The following is a 24527-nucleotide window of genomic DNA, read 5'->3' as shown; positions in this document are numbered from 1 at the left end:
TGTAAACACATCTCCAAGCAATTGTTAACTATCGGTAATGGCCGTGTTCCTGTCGACGAATCGAGCAGATTGATTTCATCTCCCGTGAATGTTTGCAATTTCGTTTCATCGAAAGGTGAGCTCATCAACATAGTGTTCCCAATTATGACGGATGGCCACGAAATTCAGAAATGGTTGAGTGAGCGAGCAATTTTGGTGGCTAAGAACGAAGATGTGGATTACTTAAACTTCGTAATTCAGTACCAAATCGTTGGCACTCTGCTGTCACTCAAATATACTGACTGTGTAACAAACGAAGACGAAGTTTCCAACTATCCAACTGAATTTTTAAACTTCTTGGTTGTGCCGGGCCTACCACCGCACAATTTACAGCTGAAGGTTTGTTCCGTGGTCATGATGGTTCCAAATCTAAACCAAGCAAGACTATGAAATAGAACGAGTTTGGTGGTTTCAACAACTGTTAATCAATGCAATTTATGCGACTTTACTCAAAGGAAAATTCAAAGAAGTTCTCATTCCGAGGATTTCCATGATCCCAATCTATTTGCCCTTTCAGTTTTAGCGAATTCTATTTACAACTCGTGTTGCATTCATGATGACGAATAACAAATAGAAGGCGAATGTTTATGGCCAGAATCTAGAAAACCCATGTTTTTCTCATGGTAAAATATGTGGGATGTTCACGAGTTGGTAAACTATCCGTTTTATTTGTTCGTGCGCCTGATAATAGAACAAAAATTGTTGTATATCAGAAGGTACTTGACTCAAAAGAATAAACTCGAATGAGTAGGGTAAACCGGGGCAAGTTTACGTAGTGCACTTTTCCGAACCGAGTTATACCTAGCGCGCCACAGGGCATGACATACTAATACTGCTCTCTAGTGGCTATATTCACGAAATTTTGAGCATCAGTCAAGTATCGGTTTAACATGACCTAAACTTGCTCAAAGAACGGGTTTGACGTTATTAACTGCTTTATAAGACCACAATGTCTTAAATTTCCTAAGTTAAAACATAAAAAATAGAAAATTCATTGAAAAAATCCGCGCATTCATGCCTTGGTCTACATCCACCGTGTAGTATGAAAAAATATAATATCTTTCTAATAATCCCTTGTAGTACTTATTTTTGTATTTTTATTGATTTTTTTATTATTTCATTATAATAAGTTAAAAATAATTAAAATCACTACAGCCGCTCTTGATTAATAAATGGTGTAACTAAACTGTTCAGTGATTATTAGGTGGTACGAAGTTCGCCGGGTCAGCTAGTTATTTTATAAATTAATGGCTGACAGATTTTAACCCTTACGAATCACAAAGAATTACCAAGAATAATGGATATTTTAATATAGCCACGAGTAATATCTGCGAACATTGGTGGCGATTTGATAAAAGATATTGTAGTGAGAAAGAGACTGATAACGGCCGTTGGGTATAAGGCTATAATATGCATGAAAAGGCATAAATAAAAGACTAATCAATGGGTTTCGATTGGTGATCATATTTTATCCAGATATCTGCCCATTTTATGCGGGCGGAGGAAAAATGAGTAATAAAAAAATAATAAATAAATAATAAAACATGGAGGTGAGCGCTTTCATTTTGATTGATATAATTTTAATTTAATGAATCTGTATGACTCTTTGATCCAATGACACGCAAAAATATAAAACTCTTCTAGAAAACCAGCAACAGGCCATCGAATAAATGATTCCATTCCAAACCGTTCCATTATGGAAAATGAAAGAATAAATTTATTTAGGTTCACTAATATATTTGAAAAAGCACCACCCGGATTTCATAACGTATGCTTGATCCCTGGAAACTAAAAACTTTGAATGAGTTATTGTTGTTATTATTGTTTTCTAATTTTGGCAACTATTTTCAATGTTTGGTATTTTCAATAACGATAACTCACCAGACGATGTAACTATGTTAAGGCACCTGGTGCTTTTTCATACAAATTAGTGAACCTAACAAATTTCATTCTTTCCTTTTTTCTTTGCTTATTTGGTGAACGCTAAACCATGTTTCAGGGCTCACATTCCCATTACGAATTTGAAAAATGTCTTAACTTGGAAGGAGTGACACCTATCTCACCTTTGCAACTGTAAAACGGTAGAGCTTCTCATTACTTTACAAGTGCAATATCTGAGATATCATTCTTAACCTAAGAAAATTTTTATACTCCAGCCGTTTTCCGATTCATTGGTAAAAAATTAGACATAGCGAGTTATAAAAAGTACCTAATCTAAGATGATACATTGAAAATAGCAGCTAAAATTAGAAAACAATGATAACTCATTCAGCGTAGATGGTTCCCAGGGATAAATTCATATTTACCAACAAAACATTCACATACATTCTGTGGATCAATAAGGGTCGATGTCTGAGGTACGCTTTATTGAAAGCCCAAAATGGAGATCTAGAAGAACCATTCCACCATCACGCAAAGGTATTCAAGCTATGGCAAAACCTGGGAACTTTGCATTAATGGAAAGTATGATTTTCATCCAGTTACCTCTGTATCGCAATACGTAAGGTCAGCTGCAGCTGAATCCAAGAAATGTCAAATGAAGTTGTCTACCTCCTAATGCACAAAAAGCACGCATGTAAGTAAACTAATCGGCACCGTAAATTGTATAAAAAGTCAATAATAGGTGTCGAAAGAGGAAACTATCGCTACGTTCAATAGGGATACTCAATGTAATCGTACATTTATGTACTGAATTATTATCTTATTAGATGAAGGGTAGGATGCAATGAGCCAAAATGATATGTATATCTTTTCCAAGAACAGTAACTACGGGGTTATAGCTTTTTCTTTTTATTTATTTATTCCTATACCACCAATAACAGCACTACTGGAATTTTACATCGGGGTTTTAACTACAATATCAAACGCAAACCAACGTCCACGCTCTGGATAGGGGCAACCTACCTAGGCGGGGCTCGAACCCGAGACCTCTTATATGGCAGGCAAAGCATTCACCACGCCGCTACCGAAGCCGGAATTCTTTACATCTTCAACAAATACCGCTATTAAATTATACAATCCCTTCTTCTGTATTAAAACAAAAAGTATATATAATTTAACAGACTGAAGACAGAATTTATCATATCGACATTATTACATGGAGAAAAATCAATACTTGCCCTTCACCAGGCGGCATATTCTTATTTGGTTTAAAACCATATTTGTCCCTCTATCAAATAAAACAAAGCGATCAGGTCATTTCCGGAAGCCAAGAAAAGTTTTCGAAATCTAAAATATCGCAGAGTTACAGCCGTTGTGATGAATGAGGAAATGAATTCGAAAGGGATGGTCAAAGTGCCACCAAGTCGCTGTTCACTAGAGCAGAGCCTATTAATAGCACTAAACACGCGAAAAAGGGATCCATCAATTCTTAACGGTCTGCAGAGCATCGAATTCCGAGCATAAAAGCCATGCGTCGATAGAGAGAGAGAGAAAAAAAGTCAGGGCTACCTAGACGGCCTGATTAAAAATTGAGCACCCCTTCAGTTGCCGAGGTTCTGTCGGTCGGAATGCCATTGAAAGGATGTGATGCTGAATGAAACGAACTCTGACACTGACCGCGGCATTCGGTGATTCACCCGCTGCTGCCCCCCGACAGACGCGAGAGCTGTGGGGAGGAGCGGTATTTCCCAGTGAACAATGAGAGGAAAATGAGGGAAGATATTGAGATTTCCCGCTGAATAATGTGGCTGGTGCGTTTTTAAAACGGGCAGATTTCAGTGAATCCTCGCAAACAAGTTACATTTCGGATAAACCGACATAAACCGAAATAAAAATTACAATTTAATCCTGAATCACTAAACCTTCGTAATTTTTACGACGTGCCAATTAAAATTCTAAAGTTTTGGGAAATGCATTTTGTAATAAAAATTGCGCATTTTATGGTATTTTAAATATTTTTCCCTTCCACCTTAAATCAAAATTTTTGTTATAAATCATAGTAAAAAAATTAATCAAAAATATTTTCAATGAAAGAAATATGAATTACACTTTAAAATATACATTAACAATAATAACACTTTAAGTTAAATGGTACGTAAGGTAATGGTAAGTACAAAAATAACCCCATTGGAAGGTAAAAAAATACCGTCGTCAAAATGATGAGGGTTTAGTGACCACGTGATTCTGAGCCAGGTTTAGTGATATAGGGTTAACATCTAGTATTACAGATATATTCTATGCCGTTTTAACTAATACATACCAACGTGATATGCATCACAACTTATTTATATTATAAGTCAACATATCTATATAAATAGCTCAAGGTTAAAAAATTACCAAGAAAAATCAACGACATTTATCAACTTCAATTACAGAAAAAAAGAGTTTCAAATATTAGCCGATCGAATCCCTTTCTTCCTTTTTTATATCCTTTTTATAGTTTTTTATAGTTTATATTTGTTAAAGCTTCAGATTTTAATTTGCCTATTCAATGTAAAGGCCGTTTTGGCGGTTTTTGAATTATTTAATAAATAAATAAAATATATTGTCATACTATCATAATCAGGTACAAGCAGAAACTGACGATGATTGTATAAAAATTGAATGTATGACACATTTTTGTGTATGGCACATTGTATAACACCTGATGATAATTGCATAACAATTGAAACACGTGTAATATGTTAATAAAATTGTGGGCAATACGATATCTTCGTTGATCATTAGTTGTGGTGTTGTACGCCAACTCTCCAAACACAGTTGACTTAACCTATAGATACGAATGTAAAAAACTCGAGGAGATCCAAGAAAAATTTCTCACGGAAGGATTTCAACCCAAATGAATCAGACACTGAGTAAGTGCACCGCAATTAAAGCGCAAATAAATAGTATAAATAGACAACAATTTTCACTGAGAAAGTTAGAGGCTTTCACAAGAACAAGGAAAGTTATCTTTTTATACATTTGTCACGTTATTCAGAACCATTGCTGATCCCTATGATTACCAAGCATCCATAGCAAAAAAGGAAAGCTGCGCGATTCGTCAAAAACTGGAACAATCTTACAGACATCGTTACCCAGATATTAAGCGGATTAGCGGATAAGCTGGGAGCCGCTAGAGACTCGGAGGCTGCGCGCTAGGCTTAGATTGCTTAAACAATTTAGAATAGATATCTTTAATAGCGACACGGAAAACATCATCTTAGAGGCCCTCAATATTTACAGGCCCGACAGAAGCGATAAATTAAGAGACATATTTTGCCGAACGGATAGATATTGGAATTCGTTTTTCCCCGAACCATAAAAGGGCTTTAATAAATGCTAGTCGTAATTTCCGCTTGAGCATTTGCTTCTTCATGTGTAAACGGCTGGTGTCCCAAAACCCCCTGCCACACGGCTTTTTAGACACCTTGCGGTGTAGTATGTAGATGAATTCACCGCAACTGTTAAAATGAACAATATTTTAAGCACTCAATGGTCATAGTCTCGCAAAGACGCTTTTGGTCAATCGTGAGAATATTTTTCCGCCGCTTTGAGGTCATAGGTTACGCCCTTGATACAATCCTTACGCAGGCTTCAATGGCCGTTTGTGAGTGTGCTTGGTGGAGCAGTGGCTCATTGAGTAAAGGGAACGCAGGAAGCCCCACGCATGAATGAAGGCAACAGTTTTTTTCGTAAAATGAGTGCAGGCAGCAGGAATCCCAATCCATTAAATCTCTCTGTACGCAACATAGTTGCCGTAGTATTTTCCACGCGTGGTGGGAGAGAAATTCGACACTGTTGACTCTTTTACTCTCTATCGAATGGATTCACTAAAGAGAGCGTTTTTTGGCCATCATCTTGACATTTTCCTGTTAAAGGGAGACACCCTTTGTTTCACAATAATTTAATTTCCTCGCAACAAAGGCTGGGGAAGAGTGGGACAGTGCACGGGGCAGAGTGGGAATAATAAAATACAAATTTTAAATCAATTGAGGGTAAAAATGAATTTATTTCATCAATAGGTGAATATATATGCAAGCAAACATATTAATCAAGAAAATTATCATCCAAGATACATGAGCGGATAAAAATATTTTGTCATGTTATTATAAATTTTAAATCACTGCTTACAATGTTATTCATCAAAATTTAATTATTGTAATGGCTTAAGTACAGTCAGTTGTCCTTTATGGTAAATTTAGTGACTTTATTTAAAAATGGTAGCTATTTCTTCCATTTACAATCCCCTTTTGTAGTCCTTTAATATGAAAATCTTTAATTTTCTTGACATTTTTATCGCTCATTTTTCAACATTTTCTTGCAAGCAGGCTGTCCTTTCCTTTGATGATATTCATTTTCAAGTCTCTTTTTTACCGGTGTATCCGTAAGGATCTGTCATTTCTTCTGTCTAGTGTTTTTAGATATCAGCCAGATAGACTTTGGAAGTATTTCCTCAGGGGTGATAACTTTGCCCCCTAAAACGAAGTTTCACCCCGGGATGTCCTGGGCTTTCGATATTTGAGGTGTCCAACTGTGCCCCGCATGTCCTGAAGTCTTATATTTGTCAGCAAAAAATTTAAACATGCTAATTTCGTAAAATATGTTTAAAAATATCAATAAGTCTATTAATAATGTGTTCGACAAGTAATTGTTTATGAAGCTTGCTGTGATTAGGAAAATTTCATAAATATTTACAACATGAAATTACGAAATTTATATCAAAAACATATTTTATAACATTTATGCGAAGCTACATAACATTATGAAATAAGATTTTTGTGCATTATTTCTCGTGAAATAGCTTCTTTAATTTTGATACAATTGTTTTTTGCCGGAGTACATTGTCTAAATGAATCAATTGTCCCACTGTACCCCGTGTCCCACTGTGCCCCAGACTCCCCTATTTTCTACTGTCTGCATAGAAGTAGTGACCTTCTCATTCATATCTGATATTTTCTATGTTATAGCGGATATTAAACTAAGTTTCTTAACAAATGAATTTTTAATGAAAGGGAGACTATGATCGGTCAATGCCACAGAATCAGCTTTATAAGAAACAGATGATGAGACAGAAGTATCTCACAATATGATTGCAAATCCCTGATAGTACATGCAAAATCAAGATCAACTGTTTCGATCGCTCTGCGGGCCATGAGCACGAGACGCGAAGATTGGCAAGACAAATGGAATAGTTTAAATAAAAAATAGTTAGGTCCGTGCATACATATTTTAGGAAAGTTGAGTATTATAGTCCTTTAACCTTTGAGACTGATAGGTCAAGAAAATCCAGGCAGCCAATTTTCTTGACCTATCAATCTCAAAGTTGAAGACGGACAACTACACACAATTTTCCGGAAACGGACGGACCATACTATTAATCGCGACAGTCACATCTTAAGCCTCATCTTGTTAATCAAGTCTCACCCAAAGCGAGATTAACCCCAGAACAGTAACGTGGGGTGAAAGGACACCCCATAGGTGTTGAAATCTCGCGCCAAACGAAAACTGCTACCTATACTTTAATTAACTTCGATTATCCGGGAGTAGGGAGAGCCCGTACAGCGAGTGGCACGCGAAGTGTCGAGCAGAAAACGTTGCAAGTGGGGTATTTTCACCCCACGTAACCGTTTATGTAAAATTTAAATTATTTTTCAAGTTTTCTTCAATTTTATTTTTTCGTAATTCTTGGGTAAGTATTACTAGCACTGTACCCACATAATAATTTGTAAATAAAAATAGGTACATAAATATATATATAGATAAGTGATTAAAGGGTAAAATAAAAAATATACACATGTAAATGGAAGTAAGGAAGAAAATGCTCTCGCTGTATGGCTAACGTGTGTCCAGAGCACCGGGTATTTCGAGCGGCGTGCCGCGGCGTTCTCAGACAACGTGCACTCTGTAAGAAGAAGACATAAGAAATCGCTGCCTATGTTCTTTTCGGAATTATATCTATTTTTGTACAATTACGGTATATGTGCTCTTTTATTTCTAATAAAGGAGCTTTTTCCAATTTGAACGAAATTCTTACTAATAATGTCCATTTCCGTGGCAGAAAGAGATTTTTCGATTTCTCACAATCTCCGCACTTTGATTTCTTAAAATAAACACCTATATTTAAAAACTGGAAAGAACAACTGATATAACATGCTAGCATAGTAAGTGTTCTTTATAATTCCGCGAGAAACATTGTATTTGGTTGAATATTGATTCAGGTATCGTGTATTTACGAAAAAAGTCATTTAGTTGATTTTTCACGTCTCTCGCCCTTCTTACTCATTTTTCTCTCCTCCGATTTTGAATAGCAAATCTTTAAGCTAGGTAGTCTTCAATTAAAAAACAAAAAGTGAGCCTGAATAGGACTTTCATAGTCATAATGCGTGTGAGATACGAGTTTTTGAAAATTGGGTTGCGTTTTCAGCACACGTTACCGAAATAGGGAGAAAAAATTTCGTTACCGTTCTAGGGTTAAGACCTTCCACCCTTATATTAGATGGTATCTCCAAGTAGAATAACGCCCCACTGGATAATCTCCTCGTTTATTTTAGCACCTCTCCTGTTACTCAGCAGCTCAACCACCTCACTTAACTTCCTCTTGTAACCTAGCTTTACCTCATCTTACCTTTCCGAACCCATCATTATCCCATCCCCACTTTTTGTGCCCATATATTTTTGAGAATTCTTCTTAATAACCTAACAACAGGAGGTGAAAGGGCAATAAGGTCAATGGGTACAGATTTGGCAACTCCAGCGCCTTCGAGTCACAAGTGGTTAACGCTCCAACTAAACGGCGCAGGATTTTAATCGTGAAACCGGCGTCACATCAACATTCCACACAATCAATGAAATTTATCACCGCGCAAAATAAAATTCGCTCCGATATCTTAGAAAACATTCTTGGTGCTAACGAATTTTTTCGAGCAATCCTGAGCCAGTGCTAAATAAAAATCGGTCTCAACTGCGCCTCTACATTTCCTGATTTTCAAGGTACAATTGGCAACATTGTATTGAGGAGATAGTAATACGGCATGTCGCAGAGTCGCCACCCCCTTGCTAATTAGTAGGAACCTGTGGAAAAAAAATATGCGTAATAAAAATATTTCCGCTTTGATTTATTTACAAAGGGGTATCAGCAATTTTAAAATAGACAAGAAAAATTGTAGAAATTAATTTGTCAATTCTATCTTCCCTCGACAGCAAGACCTACGAAAATAAGCTCCTGCTGTTCCAAAAAAAGCCTACTGCGCTAAGCAGCACACTTTCGCGGGGACTGAACTCGAGGAAGATCGTATATTGCGATATTAATGCGTGTCAACTATTTCAACCTGAAAAAGGATACCTTTCACTCTCTAGAGCAGGGGTTACATCCGGCCCTACACATAATTTCATCCAGCCCGCCAAACAAATCCCTGTGTGCTGGTCTTCAAAAATCGTAAAGGCTGGCATCGCTGAATTATTCAAAGCTGAGGCTGCTAACTGGTGTCTGAAGATCATCTGAAATCAATTCTTACAATTGACTCATCTAACCTGGAGCCTGATTTTAATGAAATTTTTAAGTCAAAACGACAGTATCATTCGTCACGCTAATTTAGTTGCATAAAACTGTATGCAGCAATCTAATGCCAAATTCACAATGCCAAAGTGTCATTTTACAATCCTGTAACAGTGGGTAAAATCCTTTTTAATACAAAGGAAAAGTATGATGATCTACAGAGAAGTGGTGTTTGTCAGTTGAACTGTGATACCTGTGATATTAAATATATTGGACAAACTGGGAGAAATTTTGACGTAAGAATGAAAGAACATTGAGGATGTTTCTTTAAATAACGACGAATCCTCTGGAATAGCCAAGAATTTATGTAACGAAAACCGTTGGTGTAATTTTGAACTAAGGATTTTACATTGTTTTGACAAGGGGAGATAAATGGACTTCTTAGAACAGTTTGAGATTGTGAATTGTCCCACTAAACTTTGTAATGACCATATGTTCCCCTCCCAGTCACCAATACTTTACGTCACACTACCATCCCCTTACGACCCTCAACCTTGATTACCTCATGTATTTGAAACCTTTTGAGAACCCCCCATTTTTCCTTCGTCTTTTCGCCTATGCAAGCCAGCCCAAGGCCTTCCCCCACCCCTTTCTTCAAAAACAGCTTTACCCGTCATCAATGTTCCCTCCCATTTTTTTTCATATCCCCCTCTCCACCCACATTTACCTATTTCAGTGCAAGACACCCACTGAATTGTACCTGATGATAGCATGATATGCAGAAACCAGGGTCATACTATTTAAAATAAAGTGTGGAATAAAAAAAGTATTTTTATTCTACTATTTAGTTTACCCTAGTTTTTGTAGTGGCTGTGAAGCACTAGGGTGCTCGACAAGACTCAGTGACGCCACGAACTTATCAGCGAAAGCGGTAAGCACGTTGATATTTTACCGCGAATAGCTAGAGAAATAGGAAACATGGAAAAACGGAGAAATACGGATCTCTCGATTTTTGAAAGCTTTAACACAATCGACTACAATAAAAAATGGAAAACATGGTCATTGTATTCGGTACGCACGATTTAGAATGGCTCGATCAAACGGACGCTAACCAAACTATGTGAACGAGGTTAAAGGCGGAGGAAATGAAGCTGGATGCTGAAGCTCCTGGGAAAATTGTCACTTCTCTGCCATCAGTTTCAGGGAAGGCTGTTTTCTCAGTCAGGCTATAAATATCGGCAGCGAACATAATCCAGATATTAGAAATATTGGTGGTGATTTTTTTAATCCTAATCTTCTATGGCTTTTTCAGAGTTGCGAAAATTTTGGTTATACAAACAATAAGTCGTTTAAGGAGCTTTCCTTAAGACTTCATTGTTTTGGATACAAAAATTCCTTTCAGATAACGAGCTTGAATTAGCGAGACGCATGGGGAAAATTTCTATGCCTGTAATACTAATAGATACTAAGATTTATGCACTGAAATATCTTACTAAAGTTAATAGCAGCGGTAGGGAAAATATATAAACTGTGTGAGCTTCTATTAGCCATGACTATTTTTTAAGAGATTCATCGTAGATATTTAAACAAATCTTTTCATTGGGTAACTTTTATGCTAAAATGTACAATCTTTATCTGCCCCATGATTGAGACTTCGCTGCAAAGTAATAAGTTGATTCACGCTTAAATTATAGCAAATAATTGTCCACATAATGTCCGCTGCTGTTGCCTACATTTTCTGTCAATATCATCTTAACTATTGAACGAAACATTGGGTGACTTAAGTCATTATTCGAGCGGGATAACTTGCAAGTTAGGAGTAAATATGTCGCTGTATATTTATAGTTCTATCATTTAGTACGAGTCAGAGTAACTTTTACTAGCAAACAAAGTCCTCCATACTCACGGCAGTATCCATATATCCTCAGGTAGTCAAGAAAACGAAAATTATAGCTGTACCAGTGATGCATCACAACTCTCTGACGGTAAAAATATCGTTCTCATTACCATGTACAACAAGGCAATTATGGTTATCCAATTTCAATTTAAATAAGATCACCTTTTGAGTTTCTAGGCTACTTAAAATCTGTCAGTCTATTCCAAACTGTCAGCTTAAAATTCTCGAATTTCCAAGGCGACTGTTAACATAGCATTCAATTGCTTACATAGGTTTTCTTGTGAATGATTTCACCTCAGCTCTCTACTTAAAATCTGTGTACCTTCCGACCAACGTGAGAAACAGTTATCATGAAATGTAATTACCAGGTACATTCTGATTTGCTATTAACTATTGATTTTAATAAGGCCCATACATATTCACGTACTAGCCAAGCATATTCTTTCGTCAACTCCTAATTCAAGCAGATTTTCATTTCATCCTTGTTAGATACAGGCTCTACCACTGGACATAAAAAATACCTTTTCACCTCATCAATAAAAGAAGTTATCATGCACATGCTATGACCTAAAAACAGATTTTTACATTACAGCTTGGTACTTCCTTCAATAAACAAAGAAGAAATTAGACTATAACTTAGATTTATACTATTGGAATAATTTATAGGAGAGGCACTTTCTCTTAATAGTCTTTAAAAATTATTCAATAACGGTGTTTTTTGCATGACGAACTCGCTAGAATTCAGCTTCTACAGAATTACATTTCTCAACCATTTCCTGGGTGATTTTCTGATGGTGAGATTTGGCCATTTTCATGGCACGAGTGTTAATTGCAGCCTGATTTAAGAGTTACTAAAATAATTACTGAAATTTATCTTTCTACCATTGAAAATCTTTTGTAATTCTTCGCCGTAAAAGCAGGTAAAAACCCAATACTAAAGGTATACGCTCTTATGGTTTATCAAATGGTTTATTTAATAATGCTAAGATAGCGTGGAAAGGTAGATATAGTGGGATTTATTTCTCTGTGCAGTTTTTACATATCGAAACATTAAAACCTTGCTTCCATCGCAACCTTATCGCATCGGTGGCGGCATGCGTCCATACGGCAGCTTCAGCTATCAGACAAAAGTGCGATATCATCCGTTGTCAACTCAGAATTTTTTTATTATACGCAGTAATACAAAAAGTAACATAAACAAAGGCCTTATTCTTAGCTACATAGGAAAAAATAAATTGAATCGGAACTGAAGAGCTCGACTTCAAAACTTACGATTGAACACTCAGTAAATGGCGTTCAATGGTAGGAGAAGCATTAATGAGTGTAGGAGCCGCTAAATATAAAACAGATAAAAACATCTATAAGGAAGATGACACGAACAAAAAAAGCACTCAGCTTTATTTAGAGCACTAAATGGGAAGGTCACGACGTGTTTGCGACGGAATAGAATCTCGTCGAGACCAATTTTCGGTTCCCGCCAAAGGCGCGGCAGTGGGGTCATTGAGGAGGAATGAGCGACCGTCAACCACGACGCTACAGATCGAGCGTCCATTTGGAGACATTTCCGGGAAAAAATGCGAGAGTTCCAGAATAGAGTAACGCGCCCGGATTATATCCCGCTGACGTCAGCGACGAAAGTGAAAGTGGAGCGAAAGCAGCGAGACGGAATAAGTCCGAGGTGTGACCATTCCTTTGCGCGCCTTGACCAAAGTTATACTTGCGGACGTAACCAAGGAATCGCATAAAAAGTTTCAGACATTATACTAGTGACGTAGCCAGGATTTTGAAATGGGGAGGGTTCACCGTAGATTTCGGGCCCTTCCGGGGTATACAGAAAACACCCTAGGGCAAATGGGAGTCCTTGCCAGGAAAATTTTTGGGATTTTAGATGTTGAAAACGTGGTTTTTAAGACTAAAAAAACAGCAATTTTGTACCAGTATTTACTAACGGTAATTTATTGAGGCCATCTTACTCTTTTGTTGGCGCCTCTTCTAAAGGCTCAAGGGTTGGAGCCCGGAAAACCCCGTAGCTACGCCTCTGCACTAAATAATGCCGGGATAGATACATTTTCAATGCATCTATGAACACGTAACCCCCTATTTTGTGAAGATACTGTGGTTGACTATAGAGTATAGGCAAATGATCAATCTCTTTTTTTATACTCAATACATTATCATCGAAAACCCATGATTATCTGTATGAACTCATTGCCAGAAACCGAATTTATTCCGTCAGAGTAGTGAGAACAAGAAGAAGGCATAAAATCCTTCGGTTCAGAACTACTATCTATCTCACGTCAACTATAAACTCAGGGATTAGGATATGAAATAGCATTCCCGACGGAACTTCTTAATATTTGGTGTATGAATTGTATATTTCTTTACATGTACCTGGATATATACATTGATGATGTTCACGCTATGTTCATTCTTCAACAGAGCAGCATTACTGTTTCGTGTGCTAGACTAAAAATTTACTTTACATATCCTTAAGATAATTCATAGTTGACGAGTCTTGTTTCGTTTTGATTACTTCGGTTTTATACTGTACCTACTCTTCTGTTGTTTTATTTATAAAGCATTTTTTCTCATTTTATTATTAAAATTACCCAATGTTGTTATGTTACAGAGTCAAATTATATAAATGTATAATTCATATATTCCAACGGATATTGTCATAGGACAATACATTTATTATTATTATCAAATAGGCGACTAGGTTGAGCATGTCGCCACAAAGACGAGGAGAAATATTTAATTAGGAAGCATAAATTAGTAAGAAACATAATCTAAGAAATAAATTGGTTTCCAATTGGACCCAAGGTTATGACTTTATGGTTATGACCAGAGGACTTAAAAGCCAAAAATCATAATAAAAATTAACTTCTTCAACTTGATATCGGAATGGCAATTAACTCGGCAAAGTGTCCATAATTTCTTTAATGTTATTGGATAAAATATTTTGTATTTACTGTATTATATTTGGTTCGTTGTAAATACTGTGGTAATTACTTTGAAATTATAATTGATTGTATTGCTCTGTTAAAAAGAAATAAGCAACTATAAAAAATGGGATGGTAGCATCACCTTAGATACTTCTTAGAAACTACCTAAAGTTACCCTTGGAAGTAAAAAATTCTATAAATTATTTGTGAAAATTGTTTTTCTATTTGGGAAGTAATAAAAATTATCATTATTAATTCATGGCATAAATGTGATAAAGGCGAGTATATGGCATGTATTTATCAAAGATATACCGTTCAATTATTTAATGCATCTCACACACCTACTTATTATACCCAAAGGTAGGTTTGGATAGGTGCGGGTTAAGCTCTGCCTGGAATAAGCAACAGGCGTATAAAAAAACATACTTAGGGGGACTAGTTCCTTTCCCTGGGCCACCTCGCACATCAAAGATTTTGTTTGGGGTGTCCGAAGGCATTTAGTGCATTTTGAAGAAAATGCATCAACGGATCATAGCTTATGCGAGCCTAATTACTGGCTAAATAAGCTATCCAAACTAAGTTCGTATTCTGCAGCATTAATCAATTGCGCGTGAACTTAACAATTTGGGAGACAGCTAATGCTTCTGCTATCTTGCACCTGCCATTGTGTTTCCCGATAAGCCAAAAAAAAAGCCACGAAAGACGGCCACTAGCCAGCTTCACCTTCCGAATTGTAAAGCTAACGGACAATAGATTCATGTTGCTTTGTGTGAACCAAGGATGAATAACTAATTGAGCCTGTCATAAGACTCGATGGCTAAGATCCGCAGACACATTACCTTAGACATTTGCGAACAGAATATCTTTAATAAATGTATTTTCTTGGAGTATTCTTGGAAATATAAAATCTATGCCATAGATTTATGCCACCTGCTATCTGCTATGCTCATACAAAGGCAGCTAAAACTCAAATAACCGAAGTTTTGAAATGAATTATAATCATTAGAGACTAAAATATTACTTTTGGAACTATTTATTTCCATAGCCTAAGACATGAAATCTAAAAAGAATTAATGATATTTTGGGGAGTTCGTTACAATTTGAATACAATCTTAGAACGTTCCTGGAGACTACGTTACTCTGTAGGTTACATTTACATAGGTTACAGTAGAAAAGATTCCAACAAGTTGAGGTTGAAAATTCCAATCGTTACTTATCATAGCTTACGCTTGTAGTAAAAATAATGATGATTATATGTTAAAGTGTAACATAGTTCATCCTTCACCGAGTTTCAGCTTCCCTGCATGTCTTTCCATTGCCCATATAATAAAATCATGTAAACATACTACCGCTCAAATCAACATCTTTCACTTATATTTGAAATATTTTAATTAGTAATGAATAAGAGGCCGATACATAACCAGCGCAATTTCGAACCAATCCATAAGCTTCAAATTTATCCTATCTACGATTTTAAAACTGTTTTTTAATTGGAACCCAGGCGATAATATTTAAAATGATTTTAAATACTAACGCATGCTTGCTCATTACTTCATAAACAAACATGAGATGAAATGACAGGTAAAAAGAGATATTGCAAATTTAATGGTAAGTTTTACTACGATTTGTGAGAGCTTCGGCCAAAAGCAAAAACGCATCGTTGAAATGAATTTTCACACTATCTAAATAGCAGTGGCTGGGAATGAAAACCAATTACATATACGGGAGTGAAACTTTTCTTGGAAGTATTTTGTGTGAGTGAACGGAGTTTACAAACGCGCGGGTTTCCCAAAATTTGTAGAAAAGTATAGCAATGCATTAGCGAGATGAATTCGAATTTCACCAAATATATCGTTTCTAATGATACTGAGGCCAACTATTCAGCTTAAGGTTTGCCTAAGGAGTAAGTCTGATAATAAGAATAATGCCCGACGGTCGAAAAAGCCAGTCGCACTTCGACAAATAATCATCAATAGGTACTTGGAAGGACAAATTTATTTCAAAAGTATTAATATGTAGATATTTGACAAATAATTCTCACTAATTGGTGTAAAAAAATGATTAATTAAAGAGTAAGCTCTCAAGAAAAAATATTTTTATAATGATAATTGTTTTTATAATAAATTATTTTTATATTAATATTTTTTACTATTGGTAATCATGTATTATTATTTTTTAAATAATTGATATTTTTATAATGAAAATAATATTTAAAATAACAATACATGATTACCCATCATAAATCATTAATATGTCACCATTCAGTTAAAAGGACTCAATTTAATACCTTGGGTATGCTTCACGAAATCTTAATAATCATCGCCTCTAAGAGTGAAGTAAATCAGAAAAAAAATTTAAGAATTATTTTTTATTAATATCATCGTATTAATTTAAATATATTCCCAAAGTTTACGAAAATAGGTTTTATTTAAAAAAGCACGCTCGTCAAGTTTTGGCAAAAATTTCAACGAAAATTTTTACAATTAATATAACACAATGATGAGTGGGACTCATATACATTTACAATTTTATTTATCTGACGATTTATTTAGAAAATGGGCTCTGCTTGAATAAATAACGGGTACGACCTTTCTTTCCTAACGTATGTTATATATTTTTCTTTTTTTTCTTTTATAGGATAAGTGAAGCCTTCACGAGTGAGTTATCATTAATTCAATGTATTACAGGCATTAAAAAATGCAGCCGTATTAGCGCAGAATTTGTCATGCATGCGAAGGAAAGATCTAAGAACTAAAACAAATTTTTATTGATCGAATTCAATTTTACCTATAAAACACAATTACTTGGCTGCATTTACCAATTGTACATTCATCATTTCACGAAAGTTCCATTTGGGCTTGAAATGTAGAGGTAGGACATTTTAATTACAACTTGCGTTGAACTATAAATGTCGATTTCTCGAATGAAATATAACTGTGGACAGGATCTGGTTAACTTAGATCCGGAGGAAATTCTGACTGAATAGAGATAACTTTCAATAGTTCCTATTCAATTCAATAATAATTTCTAATGTATTGCAAAAACAACGAGCAAATTGATGTGATTGGTATCATCGTAAAAAAGTTCTTCAACTAGATTCACGAACTTCCTGAGTAAAACAAATAAACGTAAACGATAAATGGGGGAAGTGGAATTTCGGACTCTGGCATAGGGTGGTGCAAAAAAGCTGACGAATTTCGTGTCGCTATTGCGCGGAAAAGTTGCGATATTATAGTACCAGAAAAATAAAAAAAACGTTAAAATCGGACGTCATCTTCCGATTCCGCAAAGTACTTAAAAATGACAAAAATGAAATTTGATTTTTTTGGTATTAAAAATAGTAAAATGTATATTCTTTAAAGCTATAGAAAAAATGATTACATATAGTAAATAATATTATTAATGTACACATATTCATGGATTTAAATAGTTATTTCCGTTCGCGCATGATCATTAAAAATGCATACATTTTGCACTTAAGCCATTTTTACATTTAATTTTTTTTCTACTATGAAAAAAAAACAATTATTTTCATTTTATTTCATTCAAATTTTCCGTGCTTTAGTGACACGAAATTTATAACTAGGGTTTTTTCGCACTGCCCTACTATGGGATTGCTAAATATATTAAGAAACAAATCGAAAATTCTAGGTAAAAAAAGAAAAGGAAAAGGCAAGCAAAATATAGACTAATTCCAAGTCTAAGTATTATCATAGAGTAAGTCTTAGATCATAGAGTAAATCATAGAGTAATATACTTACTCTATGGTATTATGTAGGCGCACGAATTTCTGCAAGCAAGTCAAAGGGAGGTGAAAACGTATGGTAAGGACTGAAAAAATTATGAAAACAGGAGAAGGTTGATCGAAACGATGGCAAGAAAGATTAATAGGCGGAGTCTTACAATAAATGGTGAGACATGTCGTTTACGCAGGTAACGGCCGTTACACTTTGATTTCTTTTGATCATCGTCAATTGAGATTCGATGAAAAACTAATGACAATAACTCAACAAAAACATTAAAAGATAACATAATTTTTGTTCTTCAAGTTGACTCAAAAACTTTAAAAATAAATCACAAACAGGAAATCTCACGAAAATAAAAGCATAGGCATGAGGGCGATAAGAATTTAGTTCGAATTTATGAAAAAATCTATTAAAAATTCGTAGATTTTTGTCGGATCATTAATGAAATACACTCGAATTAATTATAAAAATTAATTGCCTAGAAAGGATTGAATAGGACATCATATCGCCATTATTTATATACTTTCGACGAATATTAGGATGCTTATATCACTTCAACTGGAATAAAGCCATTCCTATGTTCAGAAAAGTTCAGAAAAGGATACTTCAGTATCCTCAGGGGATCATTCAGAAGATCTCTTGAGGATGAACAGCAAGTCGCTGCTCGAGACGTCGGGAGACATGGAGAATATCATCCGGCAGAAAACCCGAGAAAATTTTCTGCACCTGATACGCCGGGAAAAGATCATACATAATTCTTATGTTTATTCCAGAAAGATTTGGGCAACAAATGTGCACTTTATTTGAAGCAATATGGCAATTGAGTAGTTGCATTAAAAACTATTGATGAATTCCTATAATAGATTTCAGAGAATTACTTTTACAAACCACCACCTTTCCGACATCAGTTCAGGGGAAAAGCAAACGAAGGTAATCACAGAAGACATCTCTACCTTGAGTCAAGTGTCTCAGGGCAGACTTACAGTCGATTCCCAATGTGAAAATATTTCAATGAATGACGAAATTGAATTGCACAATAAATAACTAATATGGCATTCATTAAAAACACGTGCGCCTCTAAAATTTAAAATAATTAGAAGGAATAAGAAAAACTGTTCGTTGTTTCAACTTCAACTTTCAAAATTTTCAAATTTCAACTTCCTAGCTGCAGCAGCAAAAATGTGATATCCATAAAAACAGCAGAGAATATTTTATTGAGAAAGAAAATAGATTCACCAAATACCTACCGATATTGAGCATATATTTTAAAAGACATTGATCCCGAAGAATAATATAATTATGAATTTTATATTCCACTCATAATTATAAATATAATTGGGTGCATAACTTACACACTATTTTTGACTGGAGAAGCTTTTTAAAACTCCAGTTCAATGCCAGAAAAAATAATAACCTTAGTGACGCTTCACAATATTTCTATAAAATCGACCAAGGTTTTGACTCTGGTACAGTCGTTACCTCATCAAGGTAAGGTCTGTAAAGCAATTGGATCTAAAATTGCACAGCTGTAACACAGTTGAATCTAAAAATCATTGATCGTCAATAGGTTGATCATAACCGTGAGTATGTTATATCTAAATTCCAATTACTCTAGCTAGTATGTGCTCATTAAGTAAATATTTCTCGTTCTGATTAATCAAATTGTCCATTATTACGAGAATTCAGGAAATACTTCGCTTACGAACCGCTAATTCGCCCACTAAAAATGAAGATCAAACAGTTTTACGGTTGCACATAGCGCCATCTCGCTTAAATCTTCAACACATAGGTGCCATACGGCCTATACCACCATTTTAGTTCAAATAATAAGCACGGCAATAAGCAAAGAAGGAGCTCCATTTCCTGACCTTAAGCGTCAAAATATGCCTTCATAGGGAATTACAAGATTTTTTTAATTTGAAAGAGCGTAGGGAAAGGTAACCTCAAAGGGTGGAGGGCGACATTGGAAATGAAATTATAAGGGGGAAAAGGAAGCAGGCAAGAGATTCAAAGGAAAGGTACGGGATTAAGAATGTGGCCGCTGCTCGCTGCCATATGGTCGACCCTTCTTTCCAACTTCAACGTAAGCGAGCAAGAGTTCCTAAAAAAAGCTCCCTTTTTTCCCGACGACGCAGAAACGAATTCAGCTCAAAAGCCACGACTAGAGCGCACGACAAAAGCACGCGTGTCATTGCACAAGAACAACGTATCCACCTGGGATAGTTAGACGGAGGTTAAAAATTAAAGAAAAGGACGGCTTTAAATCAAGTTTCCACGAAAGACTTCATGGCAAAGGCTCGATGGGTGGCAAAAAGGAGCATTTAGCGACCCACCAAGATATTTTTTGAGCGTCAGCGCCATTCCACATAAATGAAGACCCTCGCTATTACTCAGAATGATTTAATCTCTAGCCAGATGCGATAATGCGCTTCAGCGAAAGCACTAATTTCTCTAGTGGCATACTAGATGCGCGGTTGCTCGCTTCACTTCAATACACTAATTGCCTCCTAATTCTTACACGGAATTTCCATTTTCAACGGGAGCGAAAACTGTGTTGTTGATTTTCCTTATTCCACTCACCATACTCTCCCGAATGAAGCCATAAAAATGCTTCGATGTCAAATAAGTACAGAAATATTGATTGAAGTGGAAGGTTACTCGGGATTTCCACCGGGTCAGGTTCTTCATCATGGCTGACATTTCGATGAGCGAGTCGTCCATCGTCATCAGGGCATGATCAGATGGGTACGTGCCCTGATAATGATGGAGGACGCGTTCATCGAAACGTCAGCCGTGATGGAGAACCTGACCCGGTGGAAATCCCGGGTGACCTTCCACGATACTACACGCCCGGAAAGCGTGCGATAATTTTTCATGTTGATGAAAGCTCTGGCGACACGAGATGTTTGCCACTAATTAAAGCTGAACTACCCTATAGGACCTAGTTAAGATCATCATGCTCAGCTTGAGCCTTAAACTTCGTGGAAGGTTGCAATGAATTTTCTCCGGCTTTACACTGCGTTATGCTCTCCACATCTGCCAAAGTTTCGACAGAATACTTTTACATCGTCCTCAGGACTGGTTGATCTGTCGGCATATGAGAAATTGCGACACATATTGTCAAATAATTTTAAACGTTCAATCCATCAATAATTTATCATGTGCCTGTCTGCTTCTAACCCTATAAGTTACCTAAACTACTCTTTCAGCAGCGTTCTCTCTTTTTTCTGAATAGGCATAAATGGCTCATATGACAATGATAGCAACATAAGTTTACCGAAATTGGTTGGCGTTAGTGTGTGCATAAGTGGCGTAAAAACATACATTTTTTAAATAAATGGCTTGCGAGTTCACTTTGTGCTATGGTGGATTCAAAAACAAACTTTTTTATATTCCACACAGTATTTATAGAAAACTGTAACGGCTTCGATATTTTTAGACCATTATCAAGAGATAACAGTACTCTGTTACCTTTGATAATTACTTGAAAATGTCGAAATCGGTAGAGTCTTCAATAAATACGGTTTGGAATATAACATAGGTCATTTTTGAATCAAGCATACATTATTTTTCCATGAGTAAGAGAATGGAGAATATTAATAAATTTATTGCAATGGTACAGTTTAAGTAGAAAAGAAACCCGGTACATTTTTATACTTGAATAGGACAAACGAGTTGAAAGAACTCTCAAAGATGACTGCAAAGAGCTTGTGAGAACCCTTTATTTCTCTCTAAGGTGCATTTAAAGATTCCTTCGCCCATGAATTTTTCTATTTTTATCGCACTAGTAATGAACACTGTCCATAAATGGCATGGAAAAGTACATAATTTTTCTATCAACAGTAAAACCGATAGGATGAACGACTTGATTTCAGCGTCAATCAGCTCTCAGAACGATGGAAAAGAATTTCACAGACACGTCAGCAGAAATGGAGAGTCAAACCCGGTCGGAAGCCCGAAAAAATTCATCGCAGTTGTTCTTCGGGAAAGCATTAGGTCCTTGTTACCGGGAGATCGTACTCCACTTACCTGCAACTCCGCCTCCGCCCTTTCGCTGGCCAGTGAAGGACTTGGGCTACTTGGTCTGGGTAGCGAGCCTCCCCTTTGCTGTCCTGCACTGATAGTTTCTTGTGAAACACCGCTTGATGGAGACAGCGACCTGAGATAAAGGAGAAAGTCATTAGTCAAATGCTATAAGGCAGAAGACGGGAATATTTGAATAGAGGAACGCAAAAATTATTCCTACCGCAAAACGCTTTGCGCTCATTGATTATAATAGTTTCCAAAATAACCATGGCAGATATTGCGTAATAATTATGATAACATGGGAATAAAATGGCACACCATGAAAATACCGCAAAAGTAATGTTCAAATGGTCCGATGCATATTGGAACAGCACCGCCAAAAAGCAATTCGAGGCACAGTAAATGTCAGATAAATGACATATAAAGTAGAGTTGTGGATGTTCAAAATTATATGCTAGTTCGTTTTACGAATTAAGTGGATAACTCGTTACGTTGTTTAAAAACCTCGTTACATCGTTTATCTCCTAAATGAAAATGTTGAATAAACTTAATACATCCATTCAAGTAAACTGTACTCTTCAATGGAAAACAATAAATTCATAAAAATAACTCGTTTTCCTCGAATGAATTTCGCTAATGTATGGGCAGCATTATCCCTAAAGCACACTCTCATTTTTGACCTAATTACTTGCAATTATTGTCCGCAATTTAATTACAAGTAAACATAATTCATAAGTATTTTACCACAAAATTCCATACAAAATGCTAATATATTTTGCCAAACACATGGAACTAATATTAATTGTGGTCCGCACTATATTAGCCCTTATTATTATTTCAATTGCAAAAATATAAATCATATTTCATGAGCAAATTCTAAGTGGAAAAATTCGTCCATAACGAAATAAGTGTCATATTTTAAAAGCACATGCGCAAATGTTACACTAAATTTCCGTAACAAAGGCTCCAAAGCATAATTTCAACCTCCTGAAAGCTCATTTGAAATCTATGTAGTCTTGTGTGCGCAGTTTCTTTGATTTTTTGCTTCTTTACATCTCTTTGGGATGGTACATATATAAAACCTTAAATCTCCACAACAGTACCCGTGAGAAATTCACTACCTGGAACCATTTTAGCGGTTCATATAGCGGCATTTCTGGTCAAGCAGGCTAAAAATATTCTTTTACATTTCCGCGTTTGCTACTTAAATTTTTACTTTAATGAGATGAAGCGATTATAACAGCATACGAGCACAGAATCAGCTACTACAACATAGTTTTAAGAGCTGCTCATGAATTTGCAAAATTCAAGGGGATAACTCCGTATTTATACAATAACCCACATCAGTGGCACACTATTAAGCAGTCTTTGACTCACTATGTGTCACTTGCAAAGCTACTGATACCATAGAAATTATTATAATAAATCACTGATGCTGAATTACCTTCACCATTTTATTTAACACACATATTTCAATCCTTTTATTTCAAAACCAGGCCATATCGCGAGACACATTTTCCGTACTTCAATTTGCAAGAGAAAAATTCTTTATTTAAATCTTACATTTTATCGATAACCTTCCTTTAAAATAAGAGTCAGAGGCAGAGATTAAAGCCACAAAAAACTGAGAATTATTACCTAAATGTGAGGGAATACATAACAGCACTGCTTTATGCACTTGGCTTTTCATAATATGGATTTTTCTATTATAAATAACGCTAAATTAAAAAAGGAACGAAGTAATTTCTGAGTAAAGCGTAATTAGAATGACGAAATATTCTCCTGATCAATGACCACAGGACAAACTCAATTGATGAACCGGTTACAATTTTCTATGAACAAACTTCGTGAATAAATTTGTGCCAACATACAGTTTAGGTTAATCTATTATCGATTTCCATGGTATTGTTGCCAGAAAAATAATTCACTATCTTAGGAAAAAATATGTATTTTGGATCACACCAGAATATACATGTGAGAGGAAACGGATGCTGATAAATGTAAATAACAGAAAAGCATATCAATAATTACAGTATTTTCAGCTAAGCTGATGACAAACATGACAAACAAGTATCAGGAATGCTAACATGAGCAACGAAGTAAACATATGCTTTGGGAGGGTGACACCAATCTCAACAGAGAATGGACAGCATAGCTTGGATTGAGTCAGACCATACTCAGCGTAAAATTGACTAACCTATGGAAATCCCGCTCGATCATCTCGAATACTCTTGACATTTACACTCTGATATTTTTACAACAAATGGATTTTTCAAAGGAACCTTCGATCGACACATGAGGATTTGGAACGGCATTGCAAAATGATCGTTCATCTCTAAATCCGTCTGCTTTTAAGACGCATTCCTCTGACTTCAAAGCGTAAAAGCGAGCAACACAGCGTTCCATATCCCAACTTATCAATAAGCTATCGGTCCGCCCAACCACGCCTCCAATAC

The 24527-nt window shown here is 35.8% G+C and overlaps 1 protein-coding gene across 1 annotated transcript in view; it reads right to left on the bottom strand.

Moving 5' to 3' along the window:
• Positions 1 to 24527, bottom strand: part of LOC124171143 (calcium-dependent secretion activator) — a gene marked incomplete at its 5' end in the record, with an annotated part of 262640 nt that overhangs the window by 185872 nt on the left and 52241 nt on the right. The window contains one exon of the mRNA XM_046550281.1: positions 22075 to 22204. Within this exon, the coding sequence (XP_046406237.1) occupies positions 22075 to 22204 (130 nt within the window). The remainder of the gene's footprint in view (positions 1 to 22074; positions 22205 to 24527) is intronic.

This window comes from Ischnura elegans, chromosome X (genome assembly GCF_921293095.1).
Source record: "Ischnura elegans chromosome X, ioIscEleg1.1, whole genome shotgun sequence".
NCBI classification, from domain to species: Eukaryota; Metazoa; Arthropoda; class Insecta; order Odonata; family Coenagrionidae; genus Ischnura; species Ischnura elegans.
This window is presented reverse-complemented; position numbering and strand designations above follow the sequence as displayed.